Consider the following 22,644-nt stretch of genomic DNA (forward strand, 5'->3'; position numbering starts at 1 on the left):
TCTGCCATTACTGCTAATTGGGCTGTGTGCAATAACACAGCACTCCGTGCAGCAGTAAACACTTTGCAGTCACAGCACACAGCTCAGCCCCAGCGTGCGTAACCCACAGCAAAGCTGCAGCAGGGACCCACTGCAGGGAGAGCCCATTTGAATGCACACAGAGGGAAGCTGCCTGGCTTCCACAAGCACAGCTTTACAGTTCTCTATGGACTTTCACCAAATAATTGAGGAGAAAAAGAGTCACCTGTACTCCAGAAGAGAGTGCTGTACTCAGCCAGGCATCACAACCATTCACTGCTGGAGAAAAGTCACACTCTGCAGCACTGCACTGCTTCTCCAGGCAGACTCTGCCCTTTTCCAGCTTTACACGTGAACAGCTCACACTTCACATCAGATTTCAACATTCATTTTTATTAACAAAGTGCAAACAGTTTCAAACTAGGAGTTGTACAGCACTTACACTGTGGAACATTCATAAATGAACAGCAGTAGTCAGACGAGGACAACTATCAGACACAGTTACTCATGCTTTTTCACTAACCAGTTACTCAGCTCTCATCAGAGCTTCACGAGTAGTGTAGCAGCTCAAAACGCAACGCACAGCGGCAACAAGTTTGGCAATGAGTTGGTCCACATCACAGAGTGAGGAAAAGCAACTTCTGTGCCCACGACTTCAGCCCTCCTCACCCCACCCATTCACAGCCTTTACAAGGAGGACATGCAGACACGGGCTGTTACTGCAGTGACAATGGAGCAGGGCTCCAGCACCTTCTGGACGTCGTTTCAGAGCATCTGGAGCTGGCTGAGCCAGCAGGAATGCAACCTCTACGTGAAAGCCTTCACAGGTCACTCTGCCCCAGTAGCAGACTTAACACGACTGCAGATGACAGAATGGAGTGCACACACAGCCACCACCAACAGCCTGGGGCTGAGCTCCAGTGAATAAAGGTACTCCTTCCCAGGCTGTGACCCGGTGAGTCGGCAGGCCCCAGCACAGCTCTCTACCTGGTGCAAAGAAAGCCAGCTCTCAGTGCCACCCCCCGACCAGGGCACTGCTACTGCTTCCACAGACACAGCCTGACCCAGCTCAAGGGGCAGCAGGGAAAGGAGCATCCCAGGGCTGCGGCCACCCCAGAAGCCAGCTAAGGCAAACAGAAATACCTGGTGGTGTCTTCTTCGTTAACAAAGCTGAGGTCATCAGGACCCACTTCATCACCCCCTGGGAACACTGAGCACAGCTCTGAAGCTGAAAACAAACAAACCAACATTTGTTACCTCCACCACGTGAGCAACTGGAACAGAGCAAGCCTGCTTTCCCCTCACCTGCCAGCACTGCTGTACCTGATGCCTCTGACACTGTGTTAAGGCTGCCAGGGGGCTTTAATTTAAAGATCACTTCAGTCAAACACAGATATGAGCAATGCTTTGATTATTCTGATGAGCTGTCAAGTTTTAGTGCCTGCTGCAGACATACGACAAAGCAGTAAACTAATTACTTAAAGGAGCTGTTAGGTCATCCTGCTAATGCAGTGCAGGATGCCTGCTCAGGCCAAAAGCCAGCTTCACCCAGCATCAGATGTCACCACGCATTTCACCAGAAGGTTAAAGCTTTTAAAACGGCGCTGATGTTTCTCTGAAAAACATCTCAAGTGCTCAAAGTGCACTCCTGCCAGTTTAGATGCAAATCATGTCTAAGGCAGTGCTTACATCCCCGAAGTTACAGCCTACTTAGTGTCAGTGCTGGTACACAGGGAGTTCCAATTCAGAAGAACTAGAGCTATGGGTTTTCCAACAGCTCCCCTGGGATGACTCACCTAAGCTGACTTCTCGAGGCTACAAAGAGTTCCCCTCTCCTGTTTTGATCTGTTTTTAATTAGGATCCCAAGAGAGGAGTTCTAAATCTTATTGGCTCTTACTTGTGCTTAATACCCTCTATGGCACCACCAGCAACCTCTGCTGCAGCAGCAGCCCGCGTTAGCAGGCACACTCAAGTGCCCACAGGAGTGCAGGGGAAGGTCTGCTCACACACCCCATTCACCTTCACTTGAGGTCTGCACAGAGAAGGCATGGTTAAACCCCTCTGACGTGGAGGTGGCATCCTCCTGCTCTTCATTTTCTGTGTCACATTCAATGTCACTGTCACTGCTCATTCCTGGCAGGAGATGAAGGACATGCTTCTGACACGACCCACCTGCCAAAGAAAGAAAACGAATCAAACAAGCAAAAATAACAGCACTAAGACCTCTGCAGCTAAAACATTTGATTTTCTCACATGCAGGAGTTACCAGATACCAAGAGCTGGCAGGAGAAGAAAGAGCACGTTCAGAACTAAATGTGTTTACTAGACACTAATGAAATTGACAAAACAGCAGGGAACAGCTTTGAAACCAGCCTAGTTCTGCTGTGCAGCTTTAACTTGAGAGGAGCAGTTCCAGCATGTCACCAGCTGAGTGCAGGCTCAGGTTCCTTCCTGTCTGAGCTGCACTCCCTGCCAGCTGCTCTGCATACAGAAAAATACAGGACAGAAAATAAAGGCTGCTTCCTGACAGCTAAGGATACTGCAACCATCCACTCAGACATGCCAAGCTGGTTGTTCAAGCAGCAATACTGTCAAAAATCTCTTCTCATGTTCCTCCTACAGAAGGGAACCACAGCTCTGGACAGCCAAGGTGGCTTATTTTATTCTGCCAGAACTTGAGGGTACATTGGTATCAGCCGAAGACCCCCACCTCTCTTTCAGACAATGTTATAGGTGACCAAAGGAGCACGTTGTGCCCTTCTGCTTCTCCAGAGCTGATACTCATTGCAAAGAGAAAGCAAACAGTTCAGTGAGATGCCAACTCTACTGTAGTTTTTCCCTCTGGAAGGAAAAAAAAAGTAAGATTTGTTTCATGGTGTTTTTAACAATGAAATATTTTAGTTTTTAAAACATTTTCCTGTTAAGACTCTCTGCTGTAACAGAACTGCAGGAGCACATCATGATCACGCTGCAGTGACTAAGAGCAGAAATTCAGTTTTGTCACTGAGAGACCTTCTGTAAATGCCAACTCCCACACAATATTGCACACTGCAGATAGAGATGGATGCTGGCACCTTAATATAGGCTTTGTGCTACAATTCAGTCATTGAAATTCAAATTAGTGCAGGGGTGGAAGGCAGGAGAGTTTTAGCAAGATAAGAAAAAACTCTTCTACGTGGACTTTCAAAAAGAATGCCAGTAATATTTTTTTCCAGCGTGGAAAGGATGCAGGAAGGGAGAGGGAAAAGTTTCCTCCAAGTCTCTAAGGAAACTGGCTTATGTATCACAACACCCAGGATAAATGAACTACTGCAGGAGGGATTCTAGTGTGAAAGTGGAGGTCGTTAATGTGGCTTGTCCCTGAAAGCAAAAAACTTAAAAGCCAAGGTCACTGACTACTACTTCAACTAGATAAGAAGTTCTTCCCAAGGTCATGATAACAACCAGCACAGCAAAAGACCCCAAGGCACAACAGGAGGTAAAAAAGCAAGTCCAGAGAAACAGAAGGCACCTTGTCACATCTGCTAGCTCCTCACATTCATGCTGTACTGTAACATCACAGACAGCAGAGATGCTCCCTCATGTAGATTTACATTGCAGCTGCTAAACATCCCAGCAAAGTTCAGCAGCCATGGATCAGCTGTTTTCCCCCTTTCCCCTTCAAGCTACTTCCACTACAGAAACAAACAGACTGGAAGCATTGTAACACTGCCTTCACCCTTCCCAACAGCCAGGTTACCTTCTTCTGGTCCTGCTGAAGCTCCCTCAGGAAGTACATCCTGCAGCTCACCACTTTCAGAGTTGTCTTCCAAACCACCTGACTGCATCCCCTCCGTGCGATATCCTTTAGAATTTGATCTGAAAGAATTTAGGAGAGATGTGAAAACCTCCACTGGAAATCTGGCTTTCATACAGCTCAGGAAACAACTGCCTTCAGTGCCACATCTAGTTTAACTCATTAAGTCTTATCCACTTCCAGCTTTGACTGATTTAAAAGTACTTAATCTCAAAAACACCCCTCAAGGTTTATGGTGAATATATAAAAAAGTGATTTTTTTTTTTAATTTAGGAAAAAAATGAAGTGCTCCATTGCACTTGGCTTGGTTACAGAACACTTATTATGAAACTGCTGAAAAAGTCAAGTGAAGAATTTTCCCTGAAGAAAGTGGTAACCTTCAGTGAGATATTTTGGCAAGGAATTGCAGGACAGAAGACTGGGCCCAACCTTCACATCGAAGGTGCAAACGATATCAACAGCTGAGCAAAATCAAAGGAAAAAAGAAAAGACAACTTGTGCTCTAGTTACAGAGCCAAGAATTGATATCCAGACAGATGAACAGCAACCAATTAAACTTTGAAGAAATTCCTCTTCTGTGTTACAAGCACCTCATTTCAACAGATTGGTACTCCTTTCTTCAAGGGAAAGGAGAGAAGAAAGGACAAGACGAAGGAGAGAACACAAAAATCCTTACCCTACAGCACCAGCTTTCCTGGTCTTCTCTGCAGCAGCTAAACCATTTAAGCCAGGAACTCCCACATCAGAATCTGACCCTTCACAGGGCCTTTCCTCTGGCTTAGGCAGTGCCTCAGAAGCATTACTGCTAGCCAGGGGCCTGGGACAGTGATGCCGACTGCTTGCCTTTGAGCTCCCTGCTCCACCTGAGAAAAAGGAGAAGAGCTCAAAGCACACTCCCTTTCAAAAGAACAAATCTAGTCACTTCACACCACTGGTTCAGCTCCAAGTGTGTGCACAAGCATGCCCTCCACTCCAACCTTACTTTTCCTAAGCATGGCACAGGATCCACGTACCATCTGGGCACGTCCTCTGACCACACACACAGTCTGTTTCCCCATTTCGTGCAGTTAAAGTTTACCTTCTGGAAACACAGACACTCTTTGCTATTTTCCCAGCTACAGAGATGCAAGGTTTCTTGGTGGCAGCCACTCAGGTTGTGAATGAGGCTGAAATGGGGCACAATGGTTGCTTACACTGTGTGCACTATCTTCATGTGCTTCCCACAGCAGACCCCCATCAGAGGTCTATGCTGTACAGCAGCACTAAGTGGGTTTACAGAAAGATCCAGCCAAGTTTCAGGCAAACTTCAGTTGCTACATAAAGGACTTCTCAAAGAAAACCCTTTGTACAACAGATACAGCACAGCACACGACTACAGATGACCCTGCTTACCTTCACAGGTTTGCCCATCTGCCTTCAGGCGAAGACTTTTATCCCCACAGTCCATAGCTCTTCGCAGGGACAGACTCCCTGCTGCTCCGAAGCGGAGAGGTTTGGGTGAATTGCTCTTCTTACTTGCAGCTGCAAACATAGTTTAAGATGCAACAAGCGTTCAACCAAACTGCTTACAGCATTCATGCTTGTTTTAAGGGAAGTTAATGAGCAATGAAACTAACAGGGAGCTTAACTCCCCATCGTGCACAAAACTCCTCTGCCCTTCCTGTCAAAGATGTGGGATAGAGGAAAGCTTTGGTAACTTGGGAGCTTCCAGCTCCCAGGCTGAAAGGCAGAAAGGATAAGGATAGCTAAAACCACCTCTCGTGCTCTTCGTGACTTCCCAAATTCACTGATCCCTGAGCCTGTGGTGGGGCTGCAGAAATCTAGGTAAGTGTAAGAATGGAGTGGTAACTGGAACAGCAAAATACCAAAGTTCTGCTGTCACCACATTTGGGCCCAAGACTGCTCCCATTTCACAGAGCACTGTGTACTACTACTCCTCATTCTGCTGCAGAGCAAAGGGACTTCCCAGTGCCTCAGCAGCCTTCAGAAGATGAGACATTTGCTGAGAAAAGAGGTGGTATTAAAAAACACAAAACACAAAAGTTAGCATTTCCAGTGACATGACTTGATTCTTCCTGTGGCTTACTGATGCTGTGAGTCCCCAGACTAAGACACAATCCTCACTGTGCACTATTAAAGAGCAATTTTTTTAGGGATGTGACAAAATGTCAAGTAGATTTCTGCTGGAGTTGCAAAAAGTCACTGTGGAAAAGAACGGAGAGTAAGAGGACTATTCTATCTATCCTCCACACACATAAGATTTATGATAGATCTCTTACTCATGCTGGCTCCAAAACAGCAAGTGGTAACTTGAATCAAAACCCAGACAACTGGAAAAATCATCTCTTCCTGGCAATAACAAAGTGAGGGAGAATGGACAACGGTGGTATTGAAAGATTCCACACTGGCTTACACCAGTGATGCCACCAGGATTCAGGGACAGCACCTGAACAGACTCAGTCATGGCCACCTCTCTGAATCAAGTCACAGTCAGAAGGTGAAGTCTCTGTAACCATTAGGAAACATCCTCAAGCTCAAAGACAGCCCAAATCTGGAGCAGCATTCAGCAAGGAATGAAGCCCAACTATCACCAAATTCAGTACTGAATCTCTGTATTCACCTGTAGCTGTACAGAGCAGCTATATCATCAACCACCTATACGAGTGACATCTAACCCCACCCCCTCCCCCGAGTACGTACAATTCCTTATGTAACAACTGGTCACTGAAGACTTGGTCAGTAGCTCCATTCCTATTTCCTGCAGCTTGCTGCAGCCGTCTGTCCCACAGGCAGCTAGAGCACCTTGCTCAACGGAGAAGAAGTTGGGCTGTCCATCACACGAGCCAGCATTGCTGCTTCTTACTTCTGACAGCTGGTTTTTCACATCAGACATTTTGCTTCGGACTTCAGCCATCTGAGTTTTCAGTCTCTTCAGCACCTTCAGGTCAGGCGGCACGCGCCACATCGCCTGCTGCCTCCGCAGCTCGCGGTCCTTCAGGGAGTACGACGACGCTTCACCAAAGGGAGAAGGTGAAGAACACAACAGGTAAGCAAAACTGGTCTCAGATAAAAGCATCTGCTTTTAACAGCTGTCAGAATTCTCCCTTTTGCCCTACCTCATGTACAAGGGGTGAGATGCTTTCTCCTGTACTCTACAGCACTGTAATTTAGGATGCCAGTGCTGCACAACCAAGGGACAGCAGATTTCTATCCACTGCCTGATGTAGAGGAAGGGCACTGAGCTTGCTCTTTGGAATGAGCAGGACTTCTGATGCTATGATGACAACTGAGCTACCCTATACTGCAGACAAGTGTCAGTTCACCAGCCTAGCTGCTATTAAAGTGTCAAATTTGTTAAATGTTTTCTATGAAACGTGCTAAAAGCCTGTGTAAGATTCTCATACCACCACCATTTCAGGTTAATAGATAAAACTCAAAGAAATCTGGAACAGGGGGAGGAATTCCCCTAAGTACCTAACACCACATGACCATGACAAAGTGCCAATACCTGAGTTAGTCTATATGCAGCTTAGATAGAAATCCATCAACTTTGATGTCTGTTTGAAGTGCTACACATTCCATAAATGTTTTATTGCAAATTCAAATGTTCAGAGCTTTTTAAAAACCTTCAACCTAGGAGGAGAAGTTCAGCAAACTCCAAATGTAACAGCAGCTTCCTCTTATCTGCATGACTTGAATAGGGTGTGGGAACAGTCAAACCGTACGCATACCTCACATTCCAGCTGTGCAGCCAGTAGCTTAAGATGGCCAAGAACCCAATAAATACAAGAGATGAGCCTACCCTTGCCTAAGTAGTACAGCCCAAAATGCAGTGCCTTCTCAGTTTGAGCTGTTGGTTGTCATCATTTTCCCACTTGAACCCACGCCCCTTTTGCCCTCTGCTTGCTCTTCTACAGTTTTCCAGTTCTAAGTGCCTTCTTCACATAGAAATAAATTCCAGCATTTATCTTCTCGTCCACACACACCGTGCTCCCAGCACTCTCAACCACTAAATGCACAAACTGTGTGAAGCAAGAGCCATAGCTGCCTTCCCAGCAGATAGCTGTTAGAGTTGTTTTGTCTTGCAGTGCTAACCCCTCCTAGAAAAGGGCCTTTCATTCACCTCCCACAGCAGCTTTCAATACACTGCACCAAATGCATGGCTACCATGTTACTACACAGAGCAGCCAGCCACTTCAGTCCCAGCCCCCAAGACAAGACCACACTCCTCCATGCACACTTGTGTTCCCAGTTGAGTCATACAGGGCTCTCAAGCTGAGGTCACCCATCAAGACAAAGAAAACATTAAGATGCTGCATACTGATGAGCACAGATGAGGATATGAAAAAGTCTAGCTAGCAGTGGAAATGATGGCCTGTCATTCTCTTCCTCCCTTCCCACAAACCTGCTCAGGAACAGCATTCACAGAGACATTTCTAGAATGGAACAAAATTGAGATCTGATGTGCAGTTACCTCTGTTCTGCAGAAGAGAGGCAGGCGGACGTGGCTGGAGCCCCCAGAGGTTCTCCATGCCATTTCTGTCTTTCAGATCCAGCAAGTGGATTAAAATCAAGGGATCAATATCCAATAAACTGCTACTAGCTGCTGAGCCCAGGGCACTTCCTCCTCTCCTGGAAGCTCTCCCACTTGCACTGGTGTAGCTGTGGCTAGTGCCTAAGGAGGAGTTGTGGGGAAAGAGCATGCACGTAAAGGACATGAGTCAAGAGAGTTCAAGCACATTAAGGATAAAAAACATTCCAAGAAATGTAACAATATCAGTATTATCTCATGGACTTGAGCATTCTGCAAGCAATCGGATGTTCCTGAACAATCTTTAAGCAAAGAAGGACCACAGGGGACCAAGGGAGGAAAAAAAAATAAAAATGTTTGGCTCGTATCTTCCACATAAATCTCTTAATTGATCTAGTCAATCTATTTATTAGCAAATCAATACAAAGAGCATTTATTCTGAAGGCAGACACAAACTTCCAAGCTTTTTTGCCCTCCCTGTTAGACCTCCACTGCAGCATTTCTGGTGAATGCCAGTTCTGACCAGGTCATCTCTATGGTGATCTCTACCACACTGAAATATGCACATATTCAACCTTCATTAACCTATGGCTCACAACGTGGCCTATAATTATCTCCAGAAGGCATGAGATCTTAAGAGCACCTTTTTATTATTACAATTTAAACATCTTTCTTCTTTAAGACTTCTCCCTCCCTTCCACGTTTTTTAGATTTTACAGACATTAAAAGAACCTGCTTGCCAATTTCTTTTTTTGTGCCACTGAAGGATTTTCTAAGAAGCAGAGAAGTCTCCCTGCAAAGTTCTGCATCATTTCTGAACACCTCCAGATTTCCCCCTGCCTTTTTTTTTTAAGCCAAACCAATGAGATGTTTCTGCTACACTGCAATAATCAGTACAAACTACATGATGCAGCACTTCCAAAAATAGAAATGCCTGCAGAACACACAGCTTGACGTTGCTTCCAAAAAGAGCAGGGGAAGAAGTCCAGCAGTGCTTCGCATACATAGGAATTCTGAAGGCTGTTTTTCATACCTGATGCCCCAGGAGCAGCAGCAGCTGCTGCATCTTCCATGAGATCTCCTTCTTCCAGCTCCATATTATTACTATATTCCACATCATTTTCCCCAGACCTTAAGAGAAGATTGGAGTGGAAATGGGAGAACAGAGTGATTGGATTCTGGCTGCTCCTAAAACACCATGGCACATACCATCAAGAAAAACACAAACCACCGTAAATAGCACCTTTTGCATCCCAAACTACACAAATTTAATTAAAGTGTGTTAATTAAATGACTGACTCACTAACCAGGAGTCCAAAAGTGTCACCCAAATCCAGACTGTAAAATCCCATCCTGCAAACTTCTGTATCTGTATGTGTTACTACACATCCTCACGTTTTAATGAATGTTCCTGGATTAAACATTAGTGTGCCAGATAAGAAAATCAAGTTAGCTGGTTTTAACTAACTACCTGTCCTTATTACCACTCCTCCTACTGCACCACTTTTTAATACCAAGCTCTATTTCATTACGGTGCTGATCAGTATATAAACAAATTCCTTATTCTTTTGTCAAACAATCTTTACAGACTATAAAAGGTAGAACTCATTACAAAAGCAAAGGAAGAGACCAGAAAGTAAAGAACCACGCCTGAAAATTCCATGTTTAACATCAACTCTATCAGCTTCTGTTGTTTCCAGCACAGGAAACATCCTTCACGTTGCACTAACTCCCAAATACACTGTAACTGTGATATAACAAATGAATATGTAACTGCTTGGGAAGCACAAGGTGATTATCTGGGATTGTAAGTTACTTACATAGTTTCTTCATCGATATCATTCTCTTCAGTGTTACTAGTTGCTGTTGAACTAGCTGAAGAGCTGCTGCCATCAAGGTGGTTCACTTCATCTTCTCCAGCAAGCTCTACATCCAAATCACCATCAGAGAGTTCAAGCTACGTAACAAAAAGAAACACCTCACTCAAACCTCACTGCTTTTGCCAGAAGCTACAAACAAACCCTCTCCACACAGAGGTGTCACACTGCCACACAGAAGTTAGGAGAGACTGAAAGCACAGTAAGAGCTGGGAACAAAGTCACACTTTTTAGCTGCAACTGGGAAACCTTACAGTGGGATCAAGCAGCTCTGTTCCCAAACATCTCTCTATGACATCACTTGCTAATATTCAAACCCATTGTCTCCTGTTTCCACGAAGAGATGAAGCCTAATTTACAATGCAAAACTCCACAAATGTTTCTACTGCTAATCTATAATAAAAGAACTACACAAGAGAAGACAAGACGGTTCCTACATTGAAGTCTTCATGCTGAATCTTCTCTTCATCCTCCTCCTTGCTGTCTCGCACTGACCCCGGAGCAGCAATGCTCTCAAGCAGTGCTTCAGTGCTTGGTCCAGATTTTTTTGATCTCGTTTCTGGTCCATCATCATTCTGGGGACTGAGGTGAGTGTCTGGAGGTGAAATGCCTCGCGTCTTCTGAGTCCGGGAAAGCTCAATTGCGACCCTCTGAAACAGGAGAGAGACACAAATTGCACACAGAAGATACCAATGGAACAGCACTGTTGAACCAAATCCTTTTCATTGACTTGCACACATTGTTTTAACGCCATCAGAAGCACAGTATGTGTAGCTACCCAAGTAAACAAAAGTGCCAAATATGAGCTTCGTAACCTAAAACAATGACTAGGCAATAAAAAGGAAATTTTATATCAATAAACATCAAACTTACTTCTTTGAGATTATTTATTTGTTGGATATAACTTGTCTGAGCAGCTTCCAACTGAGCAATGTACCAGTGCTGATCCCGACACTTTTGGAAGAAGGTTGGCGAGCGCACTTGAAACCTTCAAAGGACATTTGAAAAGGTTCAGCTTTCTGACAAAGGCTGAAAGTCCTGGCATCAGAACACGGGATGACCTGAAATCTAGTGGTGAGATATGCTCAACAGACATCACACAAGGGCAACCCTGCTGGATGATCCCCTCCAGCTACTCTGAGGCTCTATGAACACGTGCTTCTGTACACAGTATCCTGAACATAATGAATGGTAATAGCAGGAGCAGTTATAGGACAGGGAGTTATTGTTCCAAAGCAGCACTAACAAAATCAACACACTACAAAGGAGCAAGGGTACTAACACACTAACAGGAGCGAGGGTAGGTCTGTGCAGTGATGTCTGAAGTAGATAGATAAAGCTGCTCTATTTGTCCTAATATTGCAGTTTCCATTCTCAGCTTCAGCTCTCTTACATTACAGACTTTGGCCCTTCAATCCCAAACCTCTCCCACACTCACCCCAATTTGTAAGGAGACAGAATACATCCTCTTTCTTTTTGTGAGTTACCTACAAATCTCCACTCAAGGTGTATTAGTGTCAAAGCTAACCCTCAAATAAATACATACAAACTTCCCTCAACTCACTTTAGCAAACTTGCTCCTTTAACACTTCAGGACAGCAAAATCCATTTATGAAAATCATATCACAGTTATTTTAAATTCAACGGATCATTATTTTTACCTCAGTAGTATGTATGACACTTCCATGAAACACCAGAAAATAAGTGTTGTCTTCCTTACCTTAGGATCACAGTGTCATTTTGTCTGTTTAAATAGCCTTCATTGGCTAGCAAGTCTAGACGAAAGAATCTGTTGTAACCCCAGCATTCTCCAACTTCAAAATCAGAGGCAAACTCTCTAATTATGTTTTTAGTGGGATCGTTGGTGGACTGGTGAACCATTTCTACACGGTACTCATACCTACACAGGAAGATCACAGGGTTAAGAGCAAAACAAAGATGTCAGAACAGCTGAATGCATCAAGCCCTTTCTGAAAGCTAGCATGTCCATCTGAAGAGGTGTAAAACATTGCACAATCTTACTGAAAATAAGGTAACTGGGGAAAGAAGGCAGCACCAGGGAGCAATCTGGTGAGCCAAGTTTACATCTGAATGCTATGAGATGGGTGCTCTCTTCAGGTGTGCAGTCAGTTTACTTCCTTCCTTGAGCAAGTCACTGAGTAATAGCTTGACAGCATCTTCAGGCTCAGCAGCCAAAAGGAATCTTACTTCATTAGCCCCTTGCAACACTACAGGACTCAAGGCCACACTTTTCCAAACCCTCCAGACTCTTTGCCCATAGAAAAACAAAACAGCCATCATAAAAACACACCGACATCAAAAGCCACAGCTGTTTTCAAAGGAGGTTTGCTTACTTGGATGTCTCTGGCAAGCCAGCTGACAGCTCCAAGAACACAGACAGGTAGTAGCCTCGTACCACTCCATTTCCATCCTTGAAAAAATATCAAGAAAGAAAATATAGAAATAAACTGATAAAAAACAAAGCCAAAAAGTCAGACAACACCCACCTCCATGCTCCCCTGAAGGTTCAGAAAATATTTTCAGAAAATAATTTTGATCAGATTTTCAGCAGTAGTCCATTTCATGCACTACAGTTTTGATATATTTATTTACACTCATTTACACTCATTACAATCAAGAACAAAGAATGGCTTCAACTTCAATCCATGAGACTGAAGAAATAGTTTGACCTGCTTGAAAATTAACACTGAAGCCTTTTAACAGCACACCTTGCACAGTCAGTCCTGAATGCACATCACCCTGAAGACTCACACAGCAGCCCTCCTGTGCACTGCTTGCATACAACACTGTGCATACACATCACCCAGATTAACTTCACTGAGAACGTTCACTGATGGGTATCTGGAGGCAGAGAGGGAACACCCCACTGGCTCATGATTAATTCTGCAGCCTTGTGTTCCTCCCCTCCCCCAGCTTTCTACATAAGACTCTCACAAAATGAAACTGATTCTTCCTCTCAGGAAAAGCATATGCACGACATGTAAGGGTTCTGGATGCAATAACCATTTTAGTTGAAGATGTAACTCACTGGGTAAACTTTTAACCTCCAACAAAGTCCTGACACTTGAAGAGGTGGACTGTAAACAGGATCTGCTCGCTGACGCAAAGTACTATTGAGAGAGGAGAAAATACATTTGCTACTGGGACAAAAAAAAATATATCACATACAAACAGAAGAAACAGACAATGGTTCCTGATAATCACAGGAATGTCATGAAATCCATTCTTACCTGAAGTTTTCCAGTACAAAAGTAGTTGAGTCATAGGCTGGAACCAATTCACTGGGAAGAAAAAAAATATATTAGAATACACTGAAAAAGGTGACATTAGAAATGTCAACTTTTTGAATCTTCAGAAGCATTTCAGATTGTTCAGTTCACCAGAGCCAATGTTCACTAGGACTACACTGAGTTAATACAGCACTCCTGAAAACTGCACTTACAAACCACTCTCTCTAGAATCTCTCCAAGCAACACAACACAAAATGAAGTATTTTATGTTATGAAGAAAAAGAAGCTGAAAGAATTTCAAGATAGTTGAGAAAAATTGCCCCATTACTTGTAACACCTAATCATTTATTAATAGATTGAATTTTTAATATAAAACTCACTGGTAGTTCTAGGAGCATCAAACTGGTGCATGACTAAAAGTGTAAAACTTTAATGCTTCAGCTCCAAGAGCACAAGATACTTCACTGGAAAATAAATATTCAGCTTTAAGTTCTCCTGAGAGAGATCATTAAATTTTCTTCTGAAGACACTTCAGGACAATAGTTTTGAGACTGCATTTAAAAGCAGCCCAGATTGATTTGAGGGATTCTTCCTAGATTTCTCATGCTTGCACTTCTATAGGGATGACTTGCAGCCATACCTTGAACTCTGCAACCTCCTCAGAGCCCAGCACTAACTGCACTCTCCTTACAAAGAAGTGTTAGGAAGTGATTTCGTCTGTATATTCTGAATTAAGGTGACCTGCAGAGGCATCTCATGAGAGCCTTGCAATTATACACTGAACGACCCTATTAATTAGAGAAAAAGGACAAACCAGTAAACTAAGTGTAAAAGGGAAAAAAAATCTAGTCAGCTGGAACCCACTGTTCTGACTCCCCAGCAGGGACATGGACATATGACAACGGCCCTGAAAGAACAGAAACCCTACACGAGGCGTAGGCTGCTGAGGGAAGTCACACAGTCAGACATTTTTGGTGTATAAACCTGGAAATCAAATCAGAGACATCAAGTTCAACACTGAGAAACATACAGAACCATGCACCCACAGATTACTCACGCAGCAGAGAAGTGTGACTCCCCTTCACCAGAAGTGGTTATCAGGGAATCTCTCTGAATCCAACCTAATCATCACAAATTTATTGCCCACTCTTTTAAACCAACACCTTAAAACACAGCAGAGCTCTCCTGCCCTTGTTTTACACAAGGCTTATGCACATCAACAGATATCTACCACCTAGGCTCACTGTAATGTCCTCCTCCATGCAGCTGAAATCTGTTTTGTGGGACATGGGATTACCCCCCTGTAATTACTTTGTAATTAGAAAAGCAGTTATAAGATGGCTTTTATGTTCAAACTACACGAGAGAGGGAACCCAACGCTTACCTTGTGAAGTCTGGAGGAACAGGAGTAGTGACAAACGAGGCCATAGGCTTCCGGTGAACCTGCTGGAACATCATCAGGATCTCTGAACTTTTGGATATCAGCTCACTCTTACTGCACGACCGTAACTACCAGGGAAAGCAGAAAGAAGAACAATGCCATCAGCACACGACACATTTTGACACTTTGGGTTTTAAGCAGAAATTGCAGATCTGTGGCAGCTTCACAATTCTTCCACAGTGATATCTACAAAGACACTTGCAGGGTATTTGGTTGTTTGGTTCAGTTTGTTTGATCTTCCTTGAACTTAGCAATTAACTAGTAATACTGACCACATACAGCTGTTAATAGTCAACAGTTCAGACATTCAAAAGTCTTGGTTAAGTTAGATATTCTAATTGTGGGCCCTGTGCATCTCATTTGGGAACTCCTGACTACTGAAGACTCAAACAGGGCAAGTTACAGCAATTTCTATGTAATTAATTTAGGTTAAAAGAATTACATATAAAGACACCTGATTAATAATACCAAGTCATACGATTACTGTGCTTAGTACAACAACAGCAAAGTAAAACCAATCTGGAAAGGAAGCTTAATTAGAATTTATGATAATTTGCCCAATGTATCAAAACACAGCAAGATAGGTTTGTGACATTACACAGCTTTTATATTTCAGTTGTTCCTTCACTGCCTTATTGCCACCCCCCCCCCCCCCCCTTCCAGTCATCCTCACAGGTGAAGAGAGCAAGAAAGCTCCTTCATCACAGCAAGCAGAAATCACTGAGGGCAGGTACAGTCAGGCTCTGCAAAACTTGAATATTTCATTTGCATAAGCTGAGCTCTTACAGTTAGAAGCAAGATAGAAAAAGTGATACAATGCCATCTTTTTGGAGAGAGAAACAGTAGATTTGTTTATTCCCTATTTATAACCACCACAGTTCATATGCTGTTGGCAGCAACAAAACCAGCAGCACCTGCCCATGTGGTTTAAATGCTAAGTTAACTTAAACAAATGCACAACTGTGTATTTCTATACATTTTTGCTAGTACCCCTTGTAGTAGCTTTTCAAGCAACACGAGAGAACACTTTTCCTTTTTCCTGGAAGACATTCTACCTTTTCACAAGTTCTTCATACAACCCATGACCACTTGAATGAAAAAACACCCCCAAGAAATAGCTCTATCAATTAATAATTGAAAAAGAAGTGAAAAAGAAGGTCAGCTGAAGAATTATCCATGTGCTTATATATACAAATGTTACGTTTCAACTATTTTCATAATCACCTGATGCTCTACTTCTTGAAGCAGTGATTCCAGAAGTTCAGTTTCTTGGGTAAGAGATGTCTTTTGACCTGTTTAAAGAAAGGAAGACCTGCTTAAAAACAAGATGACACACTCCCAAGGTTGATTGAGAAAGCATTTTAGAAGCAGGCCTACGTTTTTAATTAGAGCTGTAGCAATGAACTCATTTGAGGTTAAGACAATATTGAAACATTCTGTGACCCAGAAATGGTGGGTCTGCTGTTTCAGACAGAAAGAAGTCTCTTTTATATTAGCAGACACTTTTCAAGTTCACTGTTTCTCTGGACTTTGATGATTGCTTTCTTCATTAAAAACAACAACAGCCAACCAATGGGAAGCATCAATTAATGTGTTTGTGAACTTCCATTAGCATGAGGATTGAGACAAGGAAGAACAAAAAAACCTATGTCACATCTGTCTGCTTTTCTCTCACGAGGATTTACTTTGTCACCACCACACATTAAGTGTCTGAAGGGCTCTTGGTAATCCACAGAAAAAGAGGCTTTGCACAGACAACACGTTAACCTGTACACGCAGATGAAACTGTGGCAGAGTGCCTAAGCTAAGACTGATCTTCAAACTGTACACCTTCAAACAAACCTTGCATCTGGTTACGTATACAAACTATGTATAAATCCTGGATTTAACTTACTGCAGCCATTCTAAGTACTGATATGATCGTGCTGAGGAAACCAAAATACAGCTACAATGCAGTGACTATATGTAATGTGTTGTTTTGTTTTTAAAACTAAGATGAAGTGGAAGAACAAAAGCAAGCATTATCAAAGCTAAGGACATCTTCCAAGCATGAAAGTTACCAATTTTCTTTGGGTGGGTGAGTATATACAGATTTCAAGCATCAGAAACACATCTTGCATCATTTTATTACCTTATTTCTGGGACAAACAGGGCCAAAAATCTATTTATTTACTTGCTCTGATTAAGGGTTGAGTACCGTGCAAGACTGAGGTTATATGTATAACATTTCAAGACTGTCTGAAGAGAACGGTATCTCACAGAGCTGTCAGCTAGGAACCAAACTAGCAACTGATTCCAGATGCCATGCTCTTCATTTGCAGCCTGCCCCTACACATGGCTCTGAATGGCAGCTTACCAGGCAGCAATAAAGACTTCAGGTTCTTTAAATGACATTAAGAGGAGGCAATGTGACAAAGACATCTCCGTTGGCTAACAGCAATGATCATAGAAACGCACTGTCACTATGAGAAAAAGCACTAAATAACTTGGAATTCAAATGGAAGATAAGTGTTTTCTGAGCTATTTATTATACAGGAGTTTGTAACAAACAGAACAAGCTGCCTCCAGCAACTCAGGGCTGCAAACACAGTAACATTAAACACAGCATCTACTGTAGGTATTTTCTGTCAGTTTCCCTGCTTGGCACCATCCAACAGCACGAGTGGTCATGATCCTGGGTAAAGAAGTTCCTCAGTAGCTTTACACAGTTTGAATACGTTGCCCCCATCCATCACAGATCAGGAAATACTCACCCATCAAGGTTATAAGCTTATTCTTCAGCTGAGTGTCTAACCGTGCGATCATCATCTCCACCGCGTTTCTGATCTCCCGCACTCTTTCATCCTTCGCACTACGCACTGCCTCCACGTTTCTCTCCTAAGAGAGTTCAGGGAAAGAAAACAAAAAATGAAACAGGCACAGTGAGGGAGCATTCACACTCTTGAACATTTTATTCATTTACACAACCCCAGAGATTATAGAGTGATCTTCCAGACCCCAGAGATCATAAAACTATAGAATGAGTTGGAAGGGGCATAAAGATCCCCTGGTTCCAACCCTCCTGCCATGGGGCAGGGCTGCTACCCATTGAATACCCAACAATGCCATCCAGAGCCCCTTCCAGCCCTTCTCTGGGAGAAAAAATAAAAATCTTGGTCTTAATGAACTCAAGCTTGCATGTCTAGAGTAAGAAAATAGGAACGTGTCTTCAGATGAGCTACCTTACAGGTTATTCCTGTTGCCACACTAAGTACCTCGTTATGATGTTATAAATATCCCTCGACTTTTATTGAGCACATAAGTGTGCCCTCTGGTGGGTGACCAAAGGTTAACAACAAACCTGAGAAACATTTTCTCAATAAGAATTTTTCATATGAGCATTTTTCAGTATCAAGCTCAGAAAACATAACTATCAGTGCTTCTCCTCTAACTTGAGAGGTATAGGACAAAAAACAAGTTACTTTGTTGGAAAAAGAACAGTTGGACAGAACCTGTACCTTTCTTCCTGAAATGAATCTCTCCAGATTTTACAAATCCTTGTTCAAAAACAGGCAGTATTTAGGCTCAAGTGCACTTGTCTTTAATTTTCCCAAAGGAAGGGGAATGAGATCTGCTAGAACAAAGCATTTGTGTGCTGGTTTGGCACAGCAGACTGAACGTTTTGTTTGTGACTGTTTATAAAAATAACCTTTCAAGGAACCGTCTGAGTTTGGGCTGACACACCACGCACCAAAAGAGAAATCCCCCACGAGCCAACTCACACCTCTTCTGTCTGACAATTGCAAGAACAACATTGAGAATGTGTAAAAGTAACTAGGAAGTGAAAATCTCTCTCTATAGCATTATCTGTTTACCTTCACAGAATCACACACAGGTACGGAAACACTTCTGAGCATAGGAAATTGTACCCTATTTCCATTTCCCACTTCACAGTTATCCTGTGACAGTGGCACACTGCAGGAAAATCCAGTGCTGTTCTGAGTTGATTTCTTACCACTTCTTGCACTAAGCTGATCAGTTCCATGAGCCTTCTTCTAAGCTTCGCCACTTCTTCATTTACTTTTGTGACATGCTGTTCATATATTTCTGCCAGTGGCTTAAAAGTATGTCCTCCATGCTATAAAAATAATAAATAAATCAAGGGAGGAGAATTGAACTTATCATTTTAACTTCGGTCCGCTCCTATTACATTACTGACAGAGGAGAAGAAAGCCTCCCAGTGTATCACTCATTCTGCTTTGGAACTTTTCCAGATTGCAAGTAGGAAGTCTGTCTTTTGCATCCCTTCATAAGAAGTCACGAATTTGGCTTTCATAACATCCAAACTTCCTGTCAAGAACTATTTGAAGTCCTCCAGAAACAAACTGCTTTATTCACTGGGCAGCTCTAACAAATAAATGAAGACAGAAAGACTTACTACTAAAACACCCTTCCCAGGTGCAGCATACTGTCAAAGCAACATTCAATCACCTATATTCCAAGGCATTACAGCAGAGGATAACAAACAGTGTGGTGAACTGTGGTGCTAATATACTTCTGCAGATATTCAGAACTACTACCCAGAATGCTTAAGTAACATTATCTAAATACTCTGAGAAAGACTTCTTCCTTTGCCCAAAGTCCTCACCACCACCCACTGTTTGTCCACAACATCCCGAAGCTTGTAACAAGGAAGGTAATTTTAATTTCCTTTCAGCAAAATATCACTTTGCTTCTCTAATTACAAGACATTACCTTTCAAAACCCACATCCACATTACATTATAAAAGTGTACAGCTATGGTACTGGCATGGTAAGTGAATGGCCAAATCAAGTTTCCTAGCTTTTCTACTCCCTCAAACTGCAGCAGGACACGATGCTGGCTGCTCACACACTGCAGGCTGCTCTTACCATTCCTCCCCAGAGCGCACACTGGTGGCAGATGCACTTCTTACAGGTCCAGCAGAACACACTGAGCTTTTCATGATGATTTTCACACCTCAAGCGCAACAGAAAAACAACACATCAGCCACAGAGGATACGTACTAATCTTCTGGAAACTGGATTTAACATTTTAACTTGTTTTGCTACCTGAATTAAGCCCAGAGCTCCAGTAGACCATAAATCATTAGCATAGATTTACAAGAACAGCCAACAAAAATATTTTGTAAAATAAACATTCCTAGCATTGGCAGGAAGGTGTATTGACCTGGTGTAGGGAGCCTGCCTTGGCAGGGGGGTTGGACTCGATGATCTCTAGAGGTCTCTTTCAACCCCTATGACTGTGTGATTCTGTGAAGTATTTCATAGAGAGGAAGTATACAAACAAAACCAGATTTATGCAGAGCAGGTAGAAGTTACTGCCACTGAATCAAACTCAGAGCTCTGTGAGCAAACCCAGCACAAATCAGGCAAACTTCCACTATGTGCCCCTCCCCTCCTCCTCCTCCAAAGTTTCAGGAACTTGGAGAAGGTGCAGGACACATAATGAGTCCCTGTCCATTTTTCATTGCTTCTTCTCACATTTTTCTCACACTACACTCATTCAAATGAGAAATATTACAGTTTAGGAGCTCTTCTCACTGCTATTAAGCATGACAGAAACGAACTCCAACTTTTAGTCAGAGACAACACTGGTGACACCCATTAAGGAATGGCAACTCAGCATTTAAATCAGAAATCTGAATCTGTTCCCTGACGTAAAGAAACAAGACAGAATTAAAAGTTCATTCACATAATGCAAAGTACAAACCCTCCACGTGAGCAGTGCTCTACTTACTTGTCTTTCTCGTTTTCTTCGTGCTTTGTGAGATTGCACAGTTGAAGAGTATCAAGCTGCTGTGTGACCTCCTCTGCCCAGCGGCAGTTCACGAGCTCTCGCAGCTGCAGTGGGGCTCTGCAAGAAGCACCACCAGAGTTACAGTGAGAACTGTGCTCTGGGAGCCAGAAGAGCACACTGAGATGAGATCACCAGGTCTACACCACTGGAAAAGTCAGTGGTCGTTGCAGTGCTCTTTCTTTTTCTGAAGTGCTTCAAGCTGATTTGCTCTTACTGGGAGAAAACAAATCAAACCACCCCAGAACTACACAGGGACACCCGAACTATTTTTAGATAAACAGATTCTCGGATAACAGTGGGCAAATATTTCATTTCTCAGCACTCCAATTGCTCCCACTATTCAGCCATCCCTACAGTTGTGCTTCAGTGAACACCTCTGTAAAACACAGGTACTCACCTCCTTCCAAGCATTTAAAAACTACAGATTAAATACTTTAAAAGCTGGATATGAAGTTCTGTAAAACTGACTGGCTGCTTTCTTAAAAACCTCCCCTTCCTTAGGGGAAAATATGCCCCCCACCTTCAATCCACACAGATAATTTATTTCTGGAATTAGAAATACCTTACCTACAATGAGGGCACTGAGCTCTTTGTTCCGTCAGCCAACGCTACAAAGGAGAAAAAAAGCCTTAAAAGAAATGGCAAGCAAAACAACCTTCTATTTACAAGTTAATGCTTCCCATTTGCCTTCTGCTATTTTTCCTCTTTTATGGATTTGAAATCTAACTATTCAAGCACTTGTTACAAAAGAAACTGCTGCGTGTATCTCAGACACAGGACAGGCACTGTTCTGCAGTCCCCACAATCACTTGCAGTGAAAATGAGGAATTCTGCAGCACCTGAGGTTCCAGCAGGAGCCACGAACCCAGTGCAGAGCCCCAGAGCTTCGGGGTAACAGACACAAAACAAAGACCAGGAATTCCTGCTGTAACTTATTTCCCCCCTCTTGAGCAACCGGTACACAAGTCAGACACCTGCTGACCAGTGACCAAACCCACAGCGACCCTCTGCATATTTCTGTTCCAGGAGGAAGCACACAAATACGAGCAGCTGATGTGAAATGAAGGGTCATAACACAGCTGCTTCTTAATCGCGGCTCTTCCAGGCAGTCCCTTGTGAAGATCAGCGGTTTCTACGCTCGGACGTTTTGCAGTTGATGATAATGAGCGAACTCACCCGGATACAGCTGAAACAGCACAGCTTGGAGCAATGCGGACACAGTCGCGCATCCCGCAGTTTCTCCATACAAATAAAACATCGGAACACCTCGGCAATGCTCTAGAAAAGGACAAAACGGCGCTATCGTTAATCCACGCGGCTCAGACACGCGAGAACGGCGCTCTCCGGGCAGGAGGAGCAGCACAGCGGACTCGGAACCAAACGGCGCCGCGGAGCGCGTTAAGCACAGCTCGAGGCCGCGGGTGGGGGGGGTTCGGGCCCGTCGTGCCGCCAGGCCGCGGCACAGCCTTCCCAACCCAAGTGACGCCCCACAGCCGCCCCGCACAGCGCACCTGGGCCGCGCCCCGACCGCCGCTCACCTCCACGCTCTGCTCGTCCATGGCCGCGGCTCTCCCCGCGGGAGCGGACCCCCCTCACCGGCCGTCCCGAGCGCACGGCCCGCGAAGGGCGAAACGCGAAGGCGGGCAGCGCTAGAAACCGCCGCGCCGCCTCACCCGGCCCGCAGCCGCCATTGTGGCGGCAGCGGGGCGAAGCCGCCCCTCAGCGAGCCCGCACTGCGCATGCGCGTCACGCCACCGGTCGCTGTGACGCAACAGCGCTACGTTGGGAGCGCGGGAACGTTTGCGCGGGTGATGCTCGGGGCCGGGTTCGCTGCAGTGAGCGAAGGGACAGCTCGCCGTGAAGCGGGGGGGGGGCGGGCTGTGGGTCAGCGGGAAGCCAGAGAGGAGTACA

General features: G+C 44.0%; 1 protein-coding gene across 1 annotated transcript; it reads right to left on the reverse strand.

Moving 5' to 3' along the window:
• Positions 1-965: 965 nt before the first annotated feature.
• On the reverse strand, positions 966-22,426 carry TRIM37 (tripartite motif containing 37). Its single transcript, XM_065732033.1, has 25 exons — positions 22,272-22,426; positions 21,910-22,011; positions 21,301-21,341; positions 20,674-20,790; positions 19,806-19,893; positions 18,910-19,032; positions 17,669-17,792; positions 16,140-16,207; positions 14,859-14,983; positions 13,475-13,525; positions 13,273-13,354; positions 12,578-12,654; positions 11,944-12,123; positions 11,097-11,211; positions 10,661-10,873; positions 10,167-10,303; positions 9,380-9,477; positions 8,290-8,490; positions 6,516-6,827; positions 5,208-5,336; positions 4,492-4,678; positions 3,759-3,877; positions 2,039-2,191; positions 1,162-1,246; positions 966-1,005 (listed from the first exon to the last, which is right to left on the reverse strand). Exons 1-25 carry the CDS (start codon positions 22,290-22,292, stop codon positions 1,002-1,004), a joined length of 2,952 nt encoding a protein of 983 aa, XP_065588105.1. The 5' UTR covers positions 22,293-22,426; the 3' UTR covers positions 966-1,001.
• Positions 22,427-22,644: the final 218 nt, after the last annotated feature.

The sequence above is a fragment of the Cyrtonyx montezumae genome, unplaced genomic scaffold, assembly GCF_038088225.1.
Source record: "Cyrtonyx montezumae isolate F1298 unplaced genomic scaffold, pur_monq_1.0 scaffold_15, whole genome shotgun sequence".
NCBI lineage: Eukaryota > Metazoa > Chordata > Aves > Galliformes > Odontophoridae > Cyrtonyx > Cyrtonyx montezumae.